This window comes from Staurois parvus, unplaced genomic scaffold (assembly GCF_062004578.1).
Source record: "Staurois parvus isolate SC_StPar_1 unplaced genomic scaffold, SC_StPar_1.0 ptg000347l, whole genome shotgun sequence".
NCBI lineage: Eukaryota > Metazoa > Chordata > Amphibia > Anura > Ranidae > Staurois > Staurois parvus.
In genome coordinates this window covers 179070-200863 of record NW_028318143.1, presented here as the reverse complement: position 1 = coordinate 200863, position 21794 = coordinate 179070, and the positions used below count along the sequence as shown (strand labels likewise).

Genomic DNA, 21794 nt, shown 5'->3' with positions numbered 1-21794 from the left:
GATATTTTATTGGTTTATCTTCCATGGCAAGTGTAGATACAAATAGTGCTTAATGGATTCTTTCTATAATTTACACAAAACTTTATTTTGCAGATGACAACGAATGCCAAAATGCCACCTACATCTGCGGAGATCATGCCAACTGCACAAACACCAATGGAAGCTATTACTGCATGTGCGCCCCTGGCTATGTTTCAAGCGGCCTCCAGAGATTTATGACCAACGACGGGACGTATTGCCATGGTAAGTGGCTGTGCATGGCTCATAATTTACCCGCACATTTGTCCTCTCTAATCCATATCCCAGCCAATCAATTATTCATTTACATTAATATGATTATTAATATTGTCCATTCAAGTTTTATGCTTGCACTCTGGGAACAAATAGGCACATGAGATCTATTAGTCAAGCTCTGCATTTAATTAAAGCTACACTCCAGGCTATTGCAAAAATGCAACTGACCTCTACCCCTCCACCCCTCCTCTCTGTTCCAGCCATTGATGGACCTTAAAGCTGAACTCTGAACAATAAACTAAATCCATAGATCATATACATAGTAAAGTGATCTTTTATTTGTGGAAAGAATTATAAGGCTTCATTCACATGGCCAATAGTGATGGGTCGAACACCCCCCTGTTCAGTTCAGTGGTCAAACATTTGAACCTAATGAAAGTTCGACCACAAACTTCAAACAGGGACAGCTCCCTAAGCAGTATCTTACCGCATCTGAGTATACGGTGAGATACCGCAGAGCTACTAAAATACCGCATGAGTTATATTAATAGTTATAAGTCATATTAATAATATTAAGTCATGTGGTATTTTAGTAGTGAAAACATTATTTAATGTTTCAGCTGTCAGAGGGGTTCCACACTGACAGCTGAATGTAAAAAGAATTGCCAGCAATTAATTTTTTTTTTAAATGGCACGGGGTCCCCTGCAGCCCAGCAGGTCAGGAAAGGGGGTGGACGAGTGAGCGCCCCTCCCATCCTCCTAAACTATACCAGGCTACATGCCCTAAACATGGAGGGGTGCTTTGGGGCAGGGGGGGATCCCCCCCCAAAGCATCTTATTCTCATGTTGATGAGGACAAGGGCCTCTTCTCCACAACCGTGGCTGGTGGTTGTGGGGGTCTGTGGGAAGGGGGCTTATCAGAATCTGGAAGTCCCCTTTAATAAAGGGGCCCCAAGATCCCCCCCCATGTGATTGAGTATGGGGTACATGGTAAAAAAAAGTGTAGTGCAAAAAATGACAGAAGACAAGTCCTTTATTAAAAACAAAACTTAGAAAAAGTGTCCCCGATACAGATCCAACATCAATCATGATGTCTCCCGCCACCGCCAACCTGAAAAAAGAAAGCTGTCGATGCTGGCTCCCACCGTCTGACAGCTGTGCCCACCTTACAGTTCCTAAATACTGTGATGACATCACAAGGGGGCAGGGTGTCCCCCCCCCCCTTCTGACATCATCGTGTGGTGTAATTGGCCAAAGCATTGCACCTGACCTGTGATCAGGTGTATTGCTTTAGCCAATCAAAATGCACTGTCAGGGCGCAGTGCATTGTGGGGCATGGCAGGCGAAAAGCCCGCCAAATTCCCTTACCATTCAGGTGTTTATCTGAGGCGAACGTATGCTCAGCTCGAAGATCAAGCCCAACTCTAATGGCCATACAATGTGCTGAGCCTGCGTGTTCTCCCTCCTGGGACCCGCAAGTGCCATGGACAGCTGGCCATGGAGATTAATTACAAGACGCCATTGTACACGGTTAATTGTTGGGAATGCATAAAGCACCCACACATGCATGGACGTATGCTCCTAATGTACATGATTCACACAAAGGCCTGCTCACATCAGGTGCAGCAGACCTGCATTGGGCAGCCACCTCAAGACAAGGTAAAATGCCTTGTCTCCTATCAAGCCAGTTCAGTATGGTTTAGGTCCCACTGTTTAGGTCCCAAGGTTCTTTCCCAGCAGATGCATCCGCAGCCAGGCACACATTCACAGTCATTCTCTTAGCCCAGTAATCAGTCTAGGGGTATGGTTTTCTGTTGCTTTATTTTAGAGCTTGAACTTGGATGGGTATAGGGTAACTGTGGGGCACTCCAGCAATGCGAAGCACTAACTTGAGGATACTAATCTTCCTTCTAGGAATTTGAGCACAGTTCTTGTAGCAGCAAATATTGGTCTGAGCTACTATATACTGGGACACAAAGCATAAATGTCTCTTTAAGTAACGCTGGCTCTAGTACAAGAGGATTGCCACAGTCCCTTGGATAATTCACACCAGTCTGTACTCACTAATATCCTTGAATAATTGGATGCCTCCTTCCAATTTCTTCCAGACACCTGTCCTGTGAATTCTTCATACCTGATCCCCAAAAGAAAGTCCCTTAGTCAGGTTCAGTGAATTTCAGCAAAATAGGCCCCCCCCCCCCCCCCCCAAGCTAGCATCGCTGGGACCTGATGAACAGCAGACACATGACAGGCCTGCACAGAAGAGCAGCATCCCTCCAGGCTAGATCTCCTCCTCCTCCTCCTCCTCCAGGACAAAAACCCCTCTGCTCCAAGTCTCAGGGTATTTATGCTGCATCTCGGCCACCATCTGGTCACACTCTCCCCAGGGATTGGCTAGGGCTGCATAAATATTCAGCTGCTGATTTGCCCCTCCCAGGCCATTATCTTCCAGAATCCTCCAGAGAGATAGGGTGAAGCAGTCAACCCTGCAGCCAATGAAACACAGAACAGACCAAAATAATCACATGCAGCTCAACTAATTACAGTGAGCCAGAAACTAAATTTACCTAACATAGCACGTCATGGTGCAATACAATCTACTGTTAGGACTTAATGAAATGTCACCTACTGAACCTACTGTAACTTAAAAGAGTTCTGTTGCTTTAAATAAAATAAATAAAATAACTTCCCTGCAAAGAAGACTCAATATTTTTCTATGGGTGGTGGATCCACACTTCCCTGTATTCAAAAATGTTAGTGGTTTTAAAAACTACCTGATATGTCAAATTCCTGTCCCCCTGCTGCACGCTGTGATTTTGTCCATCAACCTCTGTGTCACTACAGGACACAGTAGAGATGTAGGGTTTAGCAGATGGAACCACAACATGCAGCAGTGGTACAAGAATACCACATACGGTACAGCATCTGACATTCCCAGAAGTGTGATGTATGCTGTAGATTCCTCAGCCAATATATTACTTCAAGAAAGCGAAGATCAGTCGAAGTAAAGGCTCTCATTAGCTCTTTTTCTTAACAGGGAACACTGTTTTATATTTAATGCAGTGGCAGTAGCTTTAATGACTTTTAAGATAATCTTAGTGTTATAGAGAGTTTGTTTTTGTCGGTCAGATCAGATCTATCCCATAGGCTTGCACTGGACCGAGAAAGGGGAACACAGTAGCACAAAAACTGCGTAGAACTACCTAGGAACCAGCCCTGTATATTGTATGTAATGAGCAAATATTACTGTATTTGCATATTTATTTACAAACTATACATTGAAAAATGGGCATCGCAGATTGTTGAGTATGGGGTTGCGTAGCCACACACCAGTTAAGGTGCCCATTCTGACTTGGGTCCACAGCCAAAAGTGCCTACAATGGGTACATGAACATTAGAACTGGACCACAGAGCAATGGAAGAACGTGGCCTGGCTTGATGAATCACGTTTTATTTTACATGTGGATGGTTGTGTGTGTGCGTCACTTACCTGGGGAAAAGATGGCACCAGGATTCAGTAAGGCAAGCCGGTGGAGGTAGTGTGATGCTTTGAGTAATGTTCTACTGGAAAATCTTGGGTCCTTCCATTCATGTGGCTATTACTTTGACACGTACCACATGTTTAGGCAACATTGTTGATGACCAAGTACACCCCTTCTTGGACGCAGTATTCCCTAATGGCACTTTCAGCAGGATAATGTGCCCTGCCACACTGCAAAAATGGTTCACAAATGGCTTAAGGAACGCAATAATGAGTCTGAGGTGCAGACATGGCCTCCAAATTCTCAAGACCTCAATCCATGGAATGTCCTGGACTTGGGATGTCCTGGAAAAACAAATCTGATCCATAGAGGCCCTGCCTCACAACTTTCAGGACTTAAATGTTCTACTATTGATGGCTTGGTGCCAGATACCACAGGTCCTGCCATTCAGGTGGATTTTACTTACATACCATGTACCTAAACATTGTTGCTGACCAAGTACTTCATGGAAACGGTATTCCCTGATTGCACTTTCAGCAGGAAAATGTGCCACACTGCACAAATGGTTCATGAATGGTTTGAGGAACACAATCATGAGTATGAGGTGAAGACCTGGCCTCCAAATTCTCCAGATCTCTATCCATGGAATGTCCTGGACTTGGGATGTCCTGGAAAAACAGGTATAATCCACAGAGGCCCCACCTCACAATTTACAACACTTGAAGGTTCTTCTACTGATGTCTTGATGCCAGATACCACAGGATACCTACAGAGGTCTAATGGCGTCTGTGCCATGATAGATCAGCATTGTTTTGGTGCCAAAAGGGGGACCTGCTCAAATTTAGGTAGCTCATCATATTGTTATAATGTTATGAATGATATACACTATATTGCCAAAAGTATTGGGTCAGTCGTCCAAAATATTGGATTCAGGTGTTCCAATCACCTCCATGGCCTCAGGTGTATAAAATTAAGCACCTAGGCATACAGACTGCTTCTACAAAGATTTGTGAAAGAATGTGTTGCTTTCAGGAGCTCAGTGAATTCAAGCATGGTACTGTGATAGGTTCCCACCTGTGCAATATGTCCATCAGAGAAATTTCCTTTCTACTAAATATTAGTGGTATTATAACAAAGTGGAAGCAACAGGGAACAACAGCAACTCAGCCATGAAGTGGTAGGCCATGTAAAATCACAGAGCGGGGTCAGCACATGCTGAAGCACACAGTGTGCAGAAGTCGCCAACTATCTGCAGTCAATAGCTAAAGACCTCCAAACTTCATGTGGCCTTCTGATTAGAACAACAACAGTGTGTAGAGAGCTTCATGGAATGGGTTTCCATGGCCGAACAGATGCATCAAAGCCTTACATCACCAAGTGCAATGCAAAGCGTCAGATACAGTGGCATAAATCACGCTTCTCTGACTGGCAATCCGATGGATGTGTCTAGGTTTGGCGGCGGCCAGGAGAACGATACTACTGGTGTGGGGTTGTTTCTCAGGGGTTGGGCTTGACCCCTTTGTTCCAGTGAAGGGAATGTTTGAGGCGTCAGCATACCAAGAAATTTTGGACAATTACATGCTCCCAACTTTGTGGGAACAGTTTGGGGATGGTCCCTTCCTGGTCCAACATGACTGCACACCAGCGTACAAAGCAAAGTCCATAAAGACATGGATGTGCGAGTTTGGAGTGGAGGAACTTGACTGGCCTGCACAGAGTCCTGACCTCAACCCGATAGAACACCTTTGAGATTAATTAGATTGGAGACTGAGAGCCAGGTCTTCTTGTCTGACATCAGTGCCTGACTTCACAAATGCACTTCTGGAAGAATGGTCAAACATTCCAATAGACACCCTCCTAAACCTTGTGGACGGCCTTCCCAGAAGAGTTGAAGCTGTTTTGGATTCAAAGGGTGGGCCAACTGAATATTGAATCCTTTGGACTAAGACTTGGATGTCATTAAAGTTCATGTGCGTGTAAAGGCATCCTAATATCTTTGGCAATATAGTATATACTATATACACTCACCGGCCACTTTATTAGGTACACCTTGCTAGTACTGGTAGTACTGGGTTGGACCCTCTATTGCCTTCAGAACTGCCTTGTTTGTGGAATAAATTCACCAAGGTGTTGAAGGTATAGATTTTGGTCTATATTGAGATGAGTTACTGTTGCCTTTCTATTTTGTTTCTTGAATATGTGGGCTTAGTGGTTAGAACTTCTGCCTTCCAGTACTGGTGTCCTTGATCTGAATTCTGTTTGCATGGAGTTTGCATGTTCCCCCTGTACAAGCATGGGTTTCCTCCCTCACTCTTGCTGGCAGGTTAATTTGCTCTAGTCTAAATTATGTGTATGCATGCATGTGAGATAGAGAGCTTAATTTGTAATTTCCTTGAGGGCAGGGACTGATGTGAATGTACAGTATGTAAAGTGCTGTGTAAATTTTTAAGGCTATATAAATACCTGAAATAAATACTTTGATCGTTTCTCAATTACAAAAAAATGGTTTATAGGAAAATGAAGTGACCCCTTATTAACAAAAAATATTTAAAGTAAGTGGGTGACATTCAACTATATATCAAATTAACTCTTAAATCTAATATAAAATACCTTTAATTTACCTTTAAAGCGATACTAAAGTTTTTTTTTTCTTCTTGTAAAATACAAACCATGATATACTTACCTGCTGTGTATAGTGGTTTTGCACATAGCAGCCTGGATCTTCCTGTTCTCGGGTCTCCTGCAGGTTTTTCTTGCTCCTCCTTATTGTTGGGTGCCCCCATAGCAAGCAGCTTGCTATGGGGGCATCTGCTGCTCCATGTGCCCATTCACACATGGAGCCATGGGTTGGCCCGCCCCCTCTCTCTCCTTATTGGCTGACTGGCTGTGATGGACAGCAGAGGAAGCCAATGGCTCCTGCTTGCTCTCTCAGTCAATGGGGAGGCAGAGACCTGGGACAGCCGAAGCTGTCATGCACATCGCTGGCTCTCGATGAGGCTCAGGTAAGTATTGAGGGGGCTGGGGGCACTGCTGCACACAGAATGTTTTTTCATAGAATGAATGAATGTAAAAAACCTTCAGCCTTTACAACCACTTCTTATTCTTTCATACAAACTGGGTTGTAATTTATATTTATTAACCTATTTATATAATCCAGGCAAGCTGTCTATTGTGGTGCTTGTGGTGTCTTTGATAAACCCCTCTGCCTTTTGCATCAATGCTGCCGCAGAGTTACATGTGAAAAGTGTTAGCAACTGACACCATCATATATTGCCAGGTTTTTTTCTGTACTATTTTACAGTTGATGCCTTTGAAGTGTGAATTATCAGGCCATCTGGAATGCATATGTTATCCTTATTACATGATACATTATATTTTGCTAATGTGCTAAGACTGCTGTCTGGGAGTGTTGGCATGTTGATCTCAATCTAACGCATTTCACATCAAAAGAAGACCAAGCTACATATTTTATACAACCAAGACTTTATTCAATAATTCAGACATTAATAGTACCTATGGATAGCCCCGTGGTCAGATTATTGTTATTTGAACATTTTATTTAATAGGCTTGAAAAAAAAAAATGATAACATTAAAAAAAAAACTTTTAATTTAAAAATTCATGGCATAAGACTGAAAAAGTGGGCTTTCTTGGCAGTAAGAAAATAAAAAAAAACTATGACATATAAGAGAATGGTTCCTGTAATTGTGCAGGATGTCTTTATAGATGCTGTTTGATGTGATTTTATGTCACATGGGTCCAGGTCCAAGTTTAATCAAAATCCAATATGTTGCTGGAAGGCTAGGCTCGAATTCCAGGACAGCTAATATAGAGGTATTTTAAACATCTAGGACGACAATAAAGCTTTGCAATATATAGTAATTGCAGGATATTGTCTCAGCTAAGCTTAGCACGCCCGCAATTATCCACAGTGCTTTCTACATTGTATGGTGTATTGTTTTCTATGCTTTGTGTACTTCCCTTCTGCAAAATAAATCAGGATTTTCTTTCACATATTATTTTGAGTGGACAATAACTGAATAATATTCTACAGTTCCCATCCTTGACTCCTTCATAAACTCTAGATAAAAGTAAAATTAACACTCCTGGCCAGAAGATAGCAATGACTATATGGCAGGCCAACATTTAGTAGTGTAACGTTACCTATATTTATTTTTTATACCAAAATAATTTAAATATATTTTTTAAAGGACATATACACATTTTCTTTGGCACAAAATTTTACTAGAAGCTCTGTTTTTCTTTTTTTTTTAATTAAAAAAAGGCTAACAAATGTGCAAACATAAAAAAAGTTGTTTTCTAATTTTTAATTAATATATTATGTTTTAATACTGTTATTGTATCTGACAATTACAATATTAAACAGGTGAATACTGCCACTATCAGGCTGCAGTGGAATCTACAGGTTGAAGCCTCCTTTATCAATGAAGCCTCCAGCCTGCATGTGAACACTATAAAGGTTTATTTACTAAAACTGGAGAGTGCAAAATCTGGTGCAGTTTGTGCATGGTAGCCAGTCAGTTTCTAACTTCAGCTTATTCAGTTAGTCTTTGACAAAAAACCTGAAAGAAACCTGGAAGCTGATTGGTTTCTATGCTGAGCTGCACCACATTTTTTTTGCTTTACTAAAAAGAATTGGTGTTGTCTGTGCTCTGGTTGACCTAGCTCTGTGAAATGAAAGGAAGTAAGGGGAATTACTTTCAATGGGGACACAAAAACCATAAAAAACTGAATAACTGACAATCCTTCCAACCCTCTGCATTGTAAAAGAGGAATTTCTTTGGAATATTTAGATTTTTTCTTTAGAATACAATTGACACACTTACCACCCCCCAAATCAAGGGAACCATGACCAATTAAAACATAAGAGTGATCATTTAAACCCAATGAGCTTTTTTTCACCTCTACTTTTAATTCATATTATGGTTTAAACTTAGCCAGTGCAATAATCTGAAAGATGGATGGGAGATTTTAGTGCAATATAAATACATGTGACAGTTAAAGAGTACATTTATTGAAATATTCTTCACCAAAGGTAAAGGAGGAATATTTAAGGAGGAATAAGAGATAGAGAGAGTTGGTCCCAAAAGATGAATAAAATAAAAATACGATGCTGCGCTATAGGAGTGTATACAGGTATATTATTCACACAAAAGTTTTATATAGGGATATGGAACAATTGTGTGAATAATATACCTGTATACACTCCTATAGCCACTCAAAAAAATTAAATCACAGAATATAATATCCACTATGTGCACCACTATAACTTATCTACAAATCAATATAAATAAAACGTTTTTGTGTTAGCGGCTCTGTTGGTTTTATGTCCCAATTATTTATTTCTTGATCAACATTTCACAATGTGATGATTTGCAGATTATTCATTCACCACTTCTTCCTCCACCACCTGTTCAGTGGGTCCCACCACCTTTCATGCAATGCTCTCACCTTGTAGTAAGGACCTAATTTATATCAGGTGTGGAAGCGCTTTCCCTTTAAGGGATCAATTTTGTATTTCATGAGTGGTGGTATGATGGACAATTTCCACTTAGATGCATTCAACATAGTGGTAACTGGTAACCTGTCACTCCAATGTTTATGCCCCTCTAAGGGGTCGGGTCTCCCCTTCATTTCTCTGCTAACAAGTTCAGACAGCAAGAGAGCTCCTCATAGTGTAGCAAATTAAAATGTAACTTTATGAAAAAAGTATTGCACTTACAATTTATGAAGGACTTACAAATGTATACAGTACGCTCTCTATAGGTATCATAACATTGTGACAGTGGCTCCCGCGTCACTTCTGTTTTCTGCATTTGTATCACCTGGCTCCGCCCTATATGTATCGTCATGATAGCATGTGACTTCTTCAGGGATCGAGGCCGGGTGCACTCTGCAAGCTTAAATTCTGTACCTTGTTTACATTGGCTCTACAGTGGATATGTTTGGAGGGAAGTAATCTTACTTGACATCCTGGTCTGGCAAAATACTGAGAGATCATCAACCCAAACACATGTAGTGTGAAGTATAAACAAAGGAAATAATATAAAAACAAGATATTTTATTTATTTCAAATTTCCAAAAAAGTAGACAAAAGAGACATCGTGTTCATATCCATGAAATCACAATGGCACTTTGTGAGAAGATGTAATGTCATAAGGAGATATAACTGTAGCACCCTCCTAGTTTAGCTAGACCCCAATGGTTAGTTAGGAGCTCAGGTGAGATGGCCAGAGGTGTCAAATTCTGGTCAAGACTGAGAGACTCTGCAGGCCAGCTCCTCTGGAATTTCTCCCTGCTCTGAGGCTTTCGGAGGGGGACCTTGGAGGCAGTGGGTGGATCTGAGAAGGGGTTGGTTGCACTTTTAAGGGACCTCAGCCAATTCCTAACAAGGGGCTGGACTCCTTTAAAAAGTGCAAGAGCCTGCTCAGTAGCAGAGGTGCGGTGATGAGAGAGGAGTGAGAAACAGGAAGAAGCTGTCAAGCTGGAGGAGAAAGGCTGCCAGGAGACCTAGTGGGATGGGGCCTGCCTGCGAGCCTGGAGCTGGAAAGTAGGAAAACTCTGGAGTTACTGGCCCCCTGAGCAAGGACAACCTGTATGGCAGAAAAGGAGCAGCCCAGCTGATAGGCCTGGTAGCAGCAGCAATTCCGCAAGCAGTACAGGAGAAGATTGGAGTGAGTACACCTGCATCCCCTGGACAGACAGGGGTAGGAACACTCTGGTGGTCGCCCTTCCTTGTGCTCCTTGCTGTAAAGGCCAGTTACAGACTGGGGCAGTGGCCATTTTTTGTACTGTTGATTTGCTAATGAGAAGGTGCACTGGACATCCTGGCTGCCATTGTGCTATAGGTGTGTCCAGTGCACCCCTGTACCTTTAAAGGACACTCTCAGGCTCACCTTCCCTCAGTCTATCTATTTATACATGTGACTCTACTATGGGGACTCTCAAAATTTAGAGTTAGGAACTGTAGAATAGTGGGGTGCCGTGAAGAGGCTCTGCAGCTTACACATGTATTTGCAAATGTGTGCTAACTAAACCCCTGTTTTTAATGCGTACTGTTGGACAGGACAGTTCGGTTCATTCACAAGCTGTTCAGTAAGTTGAGCTGGGAATTTTTCTTTTATTGTTTGATATTCCGCAAACGGTACAGGAGAGGATCTGAGTGACTACACCTGCACCCCCTGGGCGGACAGAAGTAGTAGCACACTGGTGGAAAACCAGATTAGCCCTGTGCTAGAGACTGTTATCCATTTAAAGGAACAGGAGCCAGATTGTCTGCTCAGGAAGAGAGTCTCCAGATTGCTGAGTGAACAGGAGTTCATCTAGGGTCTGGGGTAGTGGCTAGCTCAGGGGCGGACTGACCATTTGGAAAATCAGGCACTGCCCGATGGCCCGGGGTCAGTAGGGGGCCCCATAAGATGCCCCTGGTACCTTTTTCATAGGCTTTTTTGAGTTTGGGCAAGAACACAGGGGCTCCATGATCCCCTATTGCCTAGGGGCCCCATGAGTTGTCAGTCCGCCCCTGGGCTAGCTGCTGGCTAGCACTCCAACAGAGAAGAGAAGCTGTGAATAGTTCAGGAAGTTTGTCCTCAGATTTTTGGTTCCATTGGGCATCCTATACACCCCTTACCCTATCCAAGTTTAATCCCCTCAATAAAATAACAAAGCCAATGCTCAAGGACTGATCTCTGACAAAGAGTGAAAGCTTGAGTGAAAAATGCTAGCTGACTGGCTATGGAGGACTATAGGGGGACCTGAATTCATCAGCAATCCCTAAGGGGGTAGTGCTACATAAAGAATCGTACAAACAGCTGCATAGGGTTATATACAAGTCAAAAGATATATATATCAAAAAAGTTTTGCATATAAGATAGAAGTATTAATGTAAAAAAAGGGGGAATCCTATCCTCCTAGGTAGAAGGGACAGCACATCAATGAGAGGCAAGACGGGAAAAAAATAATATCCACAGATACTGTACTTACAATACTCATACATTAAATGTATGACTGCTTGTATCTCATTATGTGTTTAGCAGAGGAAAAGTGTTATAATACAGCATGCTGTCATATGAAGAAATTGAATGTTTTGAAGAAGAAGCAGTGACCGCGAAACACGTCAACATTATATCGTTTGACAAAGTGCCATTGCGATTTTTTGGATATGGACACAATGCTTATTTTGTCCACTTTTTAGCAAATATGTAATAAAAAAAATCTTGTTTTTTATAGTATTTAGTTGTGAGATCTGACTATATACTGTTCGGTCATCCTAGAACTCCTGCTTTACGGGAGTTTACGGTGGCCTAGAAACAAAAGATCGGTGCCGACCCTCCTTAAAACCTTACACATTTGCATACATAATTGATTAAAAACATATTAAGACAAGATAATTATATTAATAAATGGTTTCCAAAAGAGAACTAGCCACTCCATGCGTGGGATTGTTGTAAGATATGACAGTGCTCTGTCCCTGTGTACTAATTGTTCTCCTGTGTTTTTCTCAATGGCGACTACAAGAGGCCTTTTCACAGGACATTATGCACACATGGTCCAAAGTGGACATCATCAGGGAACCCATCCATCCAACTCAGAATATGAATTGTTGGACATTTCACTGCTAAACCATTGTCCCTTTGTGGTTATAACAGCCTCCACGCTTTTGAGAAGAGTATGTCTCTGGGAAATTTTGCCCATTCAACCAAAAGGGTTGAGGTCAGGACTCTGTGCAGACCTCTTGAGATTCTCCAAAAAAATGATCAATCCATATCTTTATGGAGTTATCTTTGTACATAGGACATAGCCATACTGGAACAGAAAGGACCTTCCCCAAAATGTTATCACAAGAATGGAATTGCACCCTAGTCAGAAACAGCCTTAATGGTACCCTTCTCTGTATCTACTGTAATACATTAATTTAATACGAATATACAAAAATACGACTTTATACTGCAGAAAACAAAAAGACATTTTTGGTAAATTTGCCCAAATCTGAAAACCTGTGACATTTCCATGAATACAACTTTTCAGGGACCAATCTTGAAAACGTATCATTCTCCTAGAAATTAGCGACTGCTCGCCTCTCTGCTTATCATTTTCTCAGGGTGCGCTCTTGGCTTGAGAGATGTCATTTCACATTTTTTGGAGAACTTCTCCTGATAGCACTCTCATTGCTTTTTTTTAATGCGTCCTTCTCCATGATATCATTTGCAGAATTGCCAAGAAAATAAGTTAGTTCTATCCCCGTACTTAACTCATAGAAAAATAAAAATTAAATTACTCAGACTGCTATTTTCATTCCTTGGCTGTTTAAATGCTGTATGGCTGGAAAATTTGAATAAATAGCTCGTGTTAATGGCGTTTGCCGGTAAAGCTGAGCTTATTGTAATTCTATGTGACTCACTGTATACACAACTTCCTGACAGAGGAAGTCCCCAAATTACTGACATTCCTACAGCTAAACCTAAAAATATTCCTGTCTCTATTTCGCCATTGGTATAGTCGCCAAATAATAACATGAAGACTAAATCTGTAATGATATTTGGGGATTTGTTTAATAAATATAATATACAATAATAATATGATTGTATACAGTCTCTCATACTGCAAGGTCATTGGTTGGGTTAACTAGCAGCCACATGTTTCTATATGTTTGACAGAGCCGCTTCTATGTTTCCTAAATTAAATGACATGGAATCTGTTTGAGCTCTGTTCCACTTATATTAATATATGAACTGTAACCAATCATCATTTAAAGCTGAACATCAAACAGAAATAAAAGACACAAAAAATGCAACTTAGTATACATTTACATTTATTTTTTTTAATACGAACAGTGTAAGTACTCGAAATTGTCTCAGTGTCAGCCTCTTGCAGTCCCTGTACAGCAGAGCTCAGACTTGGAGAAAGTAGCAGCACAAGGAGCCAATCAGTGGTGCTTCAGTGCTCATGTGCTAACAAGGAATATGTTGATAGGAGGAGAGAGCAGAGTGAAAGTGATGAACTCATCATTCTGATGCTTCTCCTTTTACTGTCCAACCACAGGCTGGAGGATGGACCAGGGCTTTTTTTCAGCGGGAACGTGGGGGAGCCCAGTTCTGGCACCTCCAACACTGAATGTATGTAATGGCAAGGGGTGCTGGGGTATGCTGAAGAGTCTATTGGTGCTGACTACTGAGGGATCTATTGTTGCTGGAGAAGATCTATTTTTGTGAAGGGGAGGCTATTGTTGTTAGGGAGGTCTATTGTTACTGGTGGGGAATCTGGGGCTGGGATCAAACAGATCTCAGATCTCTCCATAAAGAGGAACTGTCATTCTTATTGCTATCACAAAGGATCTTGTGCATCCCTTGTGATGGCAATAAAGTTGATTAAAAAAGAACCAGTGTAAAAAGAATTTTAAATAAAAATAGTTTTAAATTAAATAAATGATAATAAAAGCACCCCCTTCTCCTGTGCTCACTCACAAATGCAAACACATGCATATGTAGACAGTGATTGTACCACACATGTGAAGTATCACCTAAAAGTCAGAGCGAGAGCAAAAAAGGCTTTTAACCACTTCTAGTCCGGACACTTTCACCCCCCTTCTTGCCCAGGCCAATTTTCAGCTTTCAGCACTGTCGCACTTTGAATGACAATTGCACGATCATGCAACACTGTGCCCATATGATATTTGTATAATTTTCTTCACACAAATATTGCTTTCTTTTGGTGGTATTTGATTGCACTTAGGTTTCTTATTGTTTGCTATATAACTTTAACATTTTTTATTATAAAATTTTGCAAATAAATAATCTTTCTTCAGAAATCTCGGCCATAATGTATTCTGCTACCTTTTTTGGTATAAAACCCAAATAAGTATATAGAAAAAAATTATGATTTAAATTTGTAATAATTTTTACATTTTTTAAACATTTTTATTTTTTGCATATTGCATATAGTATTTATATATATATATAAATTTTGTATACCGTCACCCTATCAGTACAGTGTCATCATAGTGACACTACTGTATGCTACTTGTGGGAGGTGATCAGGATTTTTTTTTACACTGTAATTGCAATCATTTTTCACTCTCTCTGGCTGCATTCATGCAGCTAGTGAGAAATACTGTGAGAGCTATGATAGGTCACAGCTTATCACATGGTACAAGGCTGTTGTGAGTGGCCTTGTACCATGTGATCTCTGTGATCACAGCAGTAAACAACAATGCCAGTAAATGACATCTTGTTTACTACTGTGTATGTGTTTGCTGATTGGCCAATCAGCAATCACATGCCACCGGGGCCGCCCACAGTGGCCTGGTACAACGTTCCACATTCTGCTGTGTCCGGTGAACACAGCGGGTACAGATCGTGCCGCTGCGCACTCTCAGGGAGCGCACACAGGTGGCGGATGCGGAGGGACGTTTAGAAACTCCACTGGCATCTGCACTGCTCCCGTCCGACCCATCCACATAAACAGCCAGATGGGAGCAGCAAGAGGATAAAGCGTCACCTATGGAGATTTTTAGGTACCGTAGTTTGGCACTGTTCCATGGGCATACGCAGGGGCGGACTGACCATTTGGAAACTCGGGCACTCCCCGAGGGCCCGGGGTCAGTAGGGGGTCCCATGAGATGCCCCTGGTACCTTTTTCATAGGCTTTTTTGAGTTTGGGCAAGGACACAGGGGCCCCATGATCCCCTATTGCCCGGGGGCCCCATGAGTTGTCAGTCCGCCCCTGGGCATACGCAAATATAAAATGTAAATGTTAGGTATCTGTTTACTCTGTGTAACATCGTCTTTTAGATTTTACCAAAACATTTGGTTTGTGTGCACTTTAATTAATCAAAGTGTGTTTTTCCCCATAAAATTGCGTTTGAAAAATCTCTGCACACATACCAAGTGACATAAAAAATTGCAACACCCACCATTTTATTCTCAAGGGCCTGCTTAGAAAAATATATACAACGTTTGGGGGTTTTAAGTCATTTTCTAACAAAAAAATGTAGATTTTTTTTTTTCTGTCAGGATTGGCCTGGGAGTCAATTGGTTAAGTTGAAAAAATACATTCTTAGCAATCCACATAACATGAGACCTGCTATAAACTTAGCAAAAAAAGTGCCATTTTTGTCAGCTAGCTTCACGTAAATAAATTTTTGGTATGTATTAAACTCATAAATACGATCTATCTTCTTAATTCCTCTGCCTCCTTGTTTACGACTGATCCGCCAGCCAAATATACAACTAAACGGCGTTAACAGTATGTGGCAGTTCATTTGAAAAACTCCCTACTTAGCCTAAGTTATGGATTTTCATAATTCTAATTACAAACATGACTAAGTAGAGACATTTTCAGGTAATTTATGAGAGCAGAATATTAGTTTTTCTGCAGCTGAATACAGAGATATCTAAATATGTCTCACTATGTTCCTTATCCAATTGAAACAGGGATTTCTGATGTGGGAAATAATTATGCTTTTTCCTTTTTTTTAAACATTTTTTTCTTTTTTTTTAATATTTTATATCTCATTGACACAAAATTATCATGCAAAAAATGTTTCTTTTTTTTTTATTGCTCATTAAATTGCAATTTTGGGTCTTTACCACTGGAAGCTTAGTAACAAGGGGAAAAAGTTTACATTCTGTAAGTATGTCATTAAACTCCGATTTGACATGGTGTTTGCAGATATAGATGAATGCCGTGAAAACAAGTGTGGAGACAACGCGCTGTGTGAAAATACTGCCGGAGGGTTCAACTGCTCGTGCCTTGAAGGTTATCAGTCGTCCTCAGGAAGCCTGTACTTTCAGCCAGACGACGGGACTTACTGTCAAGGTAAGTTGTGGTGCCATGAATACGCCTTTTTGTGTTCTTTAATTACAATGGCTTTACAAAGGAGAGATTTTTCCTCCAGGTAATATTCAGTATAATTACATTTATTAAAAATATAATGGATGACAAAAAGGTATTATTGCAGTTTCCGATATAGTTTTAATTACTTTCAACATTTTTTTTTTGGAAAGAAGTGGTGAATGTACTTTTTTTTACATTTGGGAAAGAGTAAGGAAGGGTTAGAATTCTAATCAGGTTTTTATTGCTGTCCGTGGCCCTGTTAGGTACATTCACCAGTTCCAGAGACCACCATTACCAAGACAGAAAGTGATGGGAAATCCAACATTTTAGAGTTTACTCCAGAACAATTGAGGTGCTGGGAACTTTTAGTTTTGTAAGAGTAGTCAGATGCAGGAAAACTTCAGTTAAGCTCAACCGATATGTTGAGGTGGTTCCTACACAGCAAGTCTTCCCCCAGTGGGCACCCAACAGTAACTCAAACCATAGAAATACAGAAAGGAGTACCAGACCAAAGTTGGATAAAAGATTCCAAGAATATTTTATTGTTGATAAAAAAAGTCTTATATTTATATATATATATATATATATATATATATATATATATATATATATATATTCTCCCTGTGCCTGCGTGGGTTTCCTCTTACTCCAGTTTCCTCCTACACTCCAAAGACATGCTGGTAGGTTAATTGGCTCCTGTCTAAAATTGTTCCTAGTATGTGTATGTATGAATGTGAGTTAGGGACCTTAGATTGTACGCCCCTTGATGGTTAGGGACTGATGTGAATGTACAATATATATGTAAAAGCGCTGCGTAAATGGACAGCACTATATAAGTACCTGAAATAAATAAATATATATATGTGTATGTATATATATATATATATATATATATATATATATATATATATTTCCAAGAGTATCCAAAGTAAATGCCCAGATTAATTACCCAGGAAGAAATCCATATAAATCCAAAACTGGTTTAGGGTCTTACAGTGACGGAAGATAAAAAACAGAAGTGTTTTTATTGTCAACGTTTTGATGCAGCTCAGCCCATCTTTCTCACGACACTAAAACATGGAAGTGAACAGACTAATAAACCCAAAGGTCCAGCCACCAATAACACCCTCTTGGGACCTTAAATTAAGATTTACAGGAGTATGACATTAAGGATTGGCACCTTTGGGGGGCGGGGGGAGGGGGTACCCAAATTTGACAGGTACCCACTTCCGGTCCAATCGCCTAGGCGATCGGAAGCGGAAGTTGTCCTCTCCCCTTCCTTCCTGTAGTCTTTTGGGACAGGTCCCAGAAGACTACAGGACCATTCATAAAGCGCAGCACTACTCTCGCATGCGCAGTGGGGACCCGGCTGTGAAGCTGCAAACTATCACAGCCGGGTGCCCACACTGAAGATGGCGGCCTCCTGGAATACAGGACGGCCGGTGAAACGGGCTGCAGGGGACACACCACAGGACCGAGGGACAGGTAAGTGGCTGTTTTTTAAAAGTCAGCAGCTACAGTTTTTATTTTTTGACAAGGTGAGTGGAACTTCGCTTTAAGATATATCCTCAAACATATATAATATTACAAAAGAAAGAGAAAAAAGAAAAGAAACGAAAAAAATTTTTTTTGGCTCTTCCTTGAATATTGGGATGTTGGTACTAGGGAAGGGCAGTAACATTTGGTTATAGACACAATAGTTCATAAAAAAAGCAAAATATACAAAATCTTAGCTTGAAGCAAGCTAATAAAAATAGCTACTATGTAAAAATGGAACAGGAAGTGAAGAGAAATCTCCCCAAATGGGTACAGATAGCAAAAAAAAAAAAAACATTATAGGGGTTATGACAGTCCCTTACTCTTATTCGAAATGAAAAAAAAACAACTTTTTCCTTTAGTCTACTTTAACCACTTTCTGACCGCGCTATAGCCTAAAGCTACATTGTGCTTGGCTAGTTGTGGGAGGGTGTCCATGGACGTCCTCCCAGAACCACACCCTCTGCGCGCCCATGGGGCGTGCATCATATGCATCCTGTGATTTCTGTGTCCTTTGGACACAGCTGATCACATGTCCAAGTGAAGGGCCAGAGCCGCCTTTACCATGTGACCAGCTGTGTCCAATCACAGCTGATCACAGTGTAAATAGGAAATGCCAGTTATCGGCAGTTCTTTCCTCACGTTGACAGTGCATGAGCAGAGGAGAGCCAGTAAGCGGCGTTTCACAGTGGGACAAGTACACTGATCATCAGGGCACTAATCATCAGTGCTATGATGATCAGTGTAGCCCCATCAGTGCAGCCAATTGTGCCCATCAGTGTCCATCTTTGCTGGCTTTCAGTGCCCATCTGTGCTGGCTTTCAGTGCCCATCAGTGCCCATCTGTGCTGGCTTTCAGTGCCCATCTGTACTGGCTTTCAGTGCCCATCTGTACTGGCTTTCAGTGCCCATCTGTGCTGGCTTTCAGTGCCCATCTGTACTGGTTTTAAGTGCACATGTGTACTGGCTTTCAGTGCACATATGTTATTTCTTTCAGTACCCATCTGTGCTGACTTTCAGTGCCCATATGTGCTGGCTTTCAGTGCCCATCTGTGCTGGCTTTCAGTGCCCATCAGTGCCCATATGTGCTGGCTTTCATTGCCCACCTGTACTGGCTATCAGTGCCCATCTGTGCTGGTTTTCAGTGCCCGTCTGTCCTGGCTTTCAGTAAACATCTGTGTCACGATCGCAAGATCGCTGCCACCAACATGCGTCGATCCCACGATCGCGACGTCCAATATGTGACAAACGTGGCGTCAGACCCCAGCCCTTCGCACCAAACTCGTGACCAAAGGACTAGCCAATCTAAAACCGTGATGTCACGTGCGTAACAATGCCACACCCAGCTGCACCCTGCACAACGATTTTCCAGCTAATGGACCACAGATCAATGTACCGGTAGCCTGAGCGATGCCGCCGCCACCACCACCACCACCACCACCACCACCTCATTTTTGTCAGAGAAAGAGGACACTCGGCAAGCTCAGCTAAAACACTATAATGATTGAAATAATCGTCTGCATAACACGGTCATAACACAGACCAGTTATACAGAGGGTTAACCAAACAGTAGCATTCTCTTTAGAGGCAAAGATTTGTAAATTGCAATACAGAGCTATAGAAACAGTTCAACACTTTCAGAAAGAAAGATTTATTACTAAAAGGTCAAACGGGTGCAATAAAAATATTTACAGAAAAAAGATGTAACTAAGATATATATATATAAACATACAGAGAATAACAGCACAGCAAAGAGATAACAGAGAGGTTAAAGGGTTAAGGTACTTGCCATTAAGCCTTGGATGTAAGCAGATCAAGTTTCTGAGCAGAAGGGGCACGGGTCTCCCCCAGGTGGTATTGATGTTAAAATGGGAGATGTCTTCAACTTCTTTCTTAGGCCTGACAGCCTATTTTGTAGTCCCCAGCAGGGGGTGGCTCTGAATTCAAGGACCAATCTACGCTTAGGGCGTGGAGATTTGGGTGGATGCCTCAACTAGAGCAAAAATCTTCCCTAACTCATATTTTGGCCTATAACTTTCCATCTGCACAAGTGACATTCCACCCGTGGGTAGATTATTATGCAGACAAGTCTGAGGATTGATTAGATATGAATTATGAAAGTGTGCACTGAATGGTTCACGAGATCTATTTTTCTGCTTTCCTGTGTGTCCAAGACAAGGCGAGTGACCCATCAAACTGTTCGCCTGCTCATTGTCCATCTGACGATATGTCCGGTTTTTATGTAAGTCTCCCATATTCCAAGATATGAGACATAGGGGAAACATGGATTTTGAGAAGTATTATCTGATTCTGTCACCTAGGCTGAGTAGGTTCATTAGGTCGGGATCTCTTTCAACTCTTGGGAAAGCTTGCCTTATCTCTTCCGAGGTGTGAAATGGCACAGGTTCTAGGACAGCTAGGCCCCAGCTCCCTGGGGGGGCCTTTATAGCTCCTATGACCCTCCTGTGACATTTTTTAACACACACATACACTGTCACTGTGCCTCTCAGAGCAAGGGGGGGAGGGAGAATGAGGGGAGAAAATGGAGATTCTTAACAAAATGGTGGACTGCGTCAGTCTCTGGTGCGCACGTTTGCGACAATCTGTACTGGCTTTCAGTACCCATCTGTGCTGACTTTCAGTGTCCATCAGTGTCCATCTGTGCTGGCTTTCAGTGCCCATCAGTGCTGGCTTTCAGTGCCCATCAGTGCTGGCTTTCAGTGCCCATCAGTTCTGGCTATCAGTCCCTCTACAGTGATGCCTGTCAGTGCCCATCAGTAATGCCTGTCAGTGCCCACCAGTGCTGCCTATCAGTGCAGCCTCATCAGTGCCTCCTCATCATTGCAGCCTATAAGTGGCCATCAGTGCAGACTCATAAGTGAACATCAGTGAAGGATAAAAATCACTTATTTACAAAACTTTATAACAGAAACTAAGGAAACCTTTTTTTTTTTTTAATTTTTTGTCTTTTTTGTTTGTTTAGCAAACAAAAAAAAACCCCAGTTGTGATTAAATACCTCCAAAAGAAAACTCTATTTGTCTAAAAAAAATGATAAAAATTTGTTTGGGTACAGTGTTGCATGACCGCGCAATTGTCATTCAAAGTACGACAGCACTGAAAGCTGAAAATTGGCCTGGGCAGGACAGGGGTAAAAGTGCTCGGCAGGCAAGTGGTTAAGACCCCCGTCATACGCACAAGTCTATTGCCGGAGAGATTTTGCCATGTTAAAATTCTGGTTACGTAAAGAGACACGCCGTCATTTACCGAACTATTGGTACGTCTCCTAGTCACCGCTCTCTCATTAGCCACTGAGCTTCAGTAGCATTGCAGGCAGCGACTAAATTAATTCCAGCAATGACAAAGAAAGTTTCATTTCAGTGATTCTGCCGCTAACAAAGTGTCAACAGCATCAGAATCGCCCATGTGACATGGCCCTAAGGACTTTTTTGCCTGTTCGTGAAACAAAATCTAAATAAAAAATATAAATCCTGCCCTATAATAATAATGATAATAATTACATTCTGCGAGTAGCTAGAATAATTATCTTAGTGTTTTACCCCTGCGTACATATATATGAAATAAACAGTATGTAACAAGCAAATAAAATAATGTGCAGTTAGCTACCCCACACAATTTCCCAGCATAGGCCCCGTGTGACTATAATTCTTATTATTTAAATTATAATAGC

At 41.5% G+C, this 21794-nt stretch overlaps 1 protein-coding gene across 1 annotated transcript in view; it reads left to right on the top strand.

Annotated features, from left to right (window-relative positions):
- Positions 1-21794, top strand: part of ADGRL4 (adhesion G protein-coupled receptor L4) — a 262139-nt gene that overhangs the window by 104654 nt on the left and 135691 nt on the right. Inside the window, exons 3-4 of the mRNA XM_089684367.1 lie at positions 94-243; positions 16406-16552. Coding sequence (XP_089540493.1) covers positions 94-243; positions 16406-16552 — 297 coding nt within the window. The remainder of the gene's footprint in view (positions 1-93; positions 244-16405; positions 16553-21794) is intronic.